Below are 1,957 nucleotides of genomic sequence, written 5' to 3'. Positions count from 1 at the left end.
AATGAATCCGGAGTCCACCATTGTACGGCGTGCCTCTTAATCGAATGGTGGTTTTGGCGCGCAAAATCCCAGAAAATTAATTTTTTCTAAAAATAATTTATATAGCCACGGCCACGGCCGCTGGAAAAAAAAAAAGAAAAAAAAAAAAAAGGTGCGGCCCGTTGCGTGGTGCCGAAACGGCGTCTCGGGCCTAGTTCTCCTCGCGCCCGCTCTGGCGCCACTGCTCGGGTACAGCGTTCACGGAGGAGCGCTTCCACAGCCGCGTTTGTACGCGCGACATTGACTCTTATCAGGCCGTAAATAACGCGTTTTGTAGTTGCACATTACAGGTTGAATACTAAAGTCCTTATTAAAAGTGCCGATTACCCACATATGTGAAAGTCTACCTTAGGAGTGCCAATCTTTTCTAGAGTGGGCCTCAATGCTTTCCATGAAGGCTGCCCGTACGACTCACATGAAATGAAAAGAAGTGCTCTATTACGAATAGTCGGAGTGGTTTACGTGTTTCTTCAAGAAGACTTCAAAACGATGGATCGCGTTTATATACAAGATGATGAATGCGAAGGTATCGCTCAGCGAAAACAGCCAAGGCGCCCACTCGATCCAGCCCAGCTTCATTCCTCTCTTCAACCGAACTCCGTCGCATGTTTCATATTCTCTCTGCGCTGGTAGTGGCACGGCCACAAGGTAGGTAGGTAGTCGGAACAATCTTCCCCCCGTTTTTATAGGGGCAAGACTGCGGGCCGCTCCCATGTTGGGACCGGAAGGCCAGTCTCACCGCCGCATCGTGAGCCTTCTGGACACCCCGGTGTGATCAATCCATTCGTGGCTCTTTTTACATAAAAAAGTGCAGCCTGCTGCGTCACGTCGCGCTAGTTGGCGAGCGCGTCTCGGCTGAGTTGACAGTTGCGGCCGCTGTTTTTCCTGGGCTCGAAAAGAAAAGTTTCCTGCGCTGCGCGTTCCGTTGCTTCATCCCCACTACAGTGCTCTTTTATAGTCATTCTCAGTAAAATGAATGAAATACCAGCGACCTGTCGCTTGGCTCTCACTTGCTTCCTTTCCCTGACGGCCCTTGGCGAGAAATATTCTTCAGCCACGCTTCCTGACGCTGTATATCGCAGGGGAATTCGTGGTACTTCACAGTATGTCTCTTCTCGCGTTCGGGTTGCACAGCGGCACACAAGAGCTTCGCGTCATCACACCGCTAGAAAAAACCGTCTGCCACACACGCGCACACCACAGCACCGTACTCAAGCACAAGAAACATGAGGCAAGCTGCTCACCACACGATCACACAAAAAAAGCACGCGAGAATGCACACGAAAAAGCAATCAACACGCATAAATCTGAGGCAACCACATTGTAGCACGAACCGGCGTCTGCCTTACGTACCGTAGCAGTGGCGCCCTCACCAAAAACAGCGGCCGCAACTGTCAACTTAGCCGAGACGCGCTCGCCCATTGACGGCGACGCGACGCAGCAGGCCGCACCTTTTTTTTTTTTTTTCCGTCTAGCGGCCGTGCCACAGCCCTCTCGGGCAGGGACAGATCTCGTGACTCTATCATAAGACATCGCGCTGAGCGAGTAATTGAGAGTCTAATTGAGAGTCAAAGAAGTTCGCGCGGTCGACTAATTGTCATTGTAGTGAATACAAATTTTTAATTTTCTACACAATTCTAGTGAATTGGTATTGCATGTATAAACTTCCTCACCAGAAAAATTAATTGTTTCTACGACAAGCGGTTTATCTAGAACATTAGTTGCGTGCACCACGCTCTACCATGTTTCGCAATCATCAAGCATGCTTACACTTTTCCTTGAAAGTAAATATCATTGCCACGTTGTAATGCAAAATATTGTTTGTAGGTTAGCATAGGACTATTTCTGTTCAACGCACCTTCAGACAGTACTTTATCAACCTAGAAATAGAAATATTGTTGCCTTTCTACGTCGAGCC

General features: G+C 48.6%; 1 protein-coding gene across 1 annotated transcript in view; it reads left to right on the top strand.

Annotated features, from left to right (window-relative positions):
• The first annotated feature begins 751 nt into the window (after positions 1–751).
• The window catches only part of LOC125941569 (uncharacterized), a 6,145-nt gene continuing 4,939 nt past the window's right edge, over positions 752–1,957 (top strand). The window contains exon 1 of the mRNA XM_049659096.1: positions 752–808. Coding sequence (XP_049515053.1) covers positions 752–808 — 57 coding nt within the window. The remainder of the gene's footprint in view (positions 809–1,957) is intronic.

Source organism: Dermacentor silvarum, chromosome 11, assembly GCF_013339745.2.
Source record: "Dermacentor silvarum isolate Dsil-2018 chromosome 11, BIME_Dsil_1.4, whole genome shotgun sequence".
Taxonomy (NCBI): domain Eukaryota; kingdom Metazoa; phylum Arthropoda; class Arachnida; order Ixodida; family Ixodidae; genus Dermacentor; species Dermacentor silvarum.
This window is presented reverse-complemented; position numbering and strand designations above follow the sequence as displayed.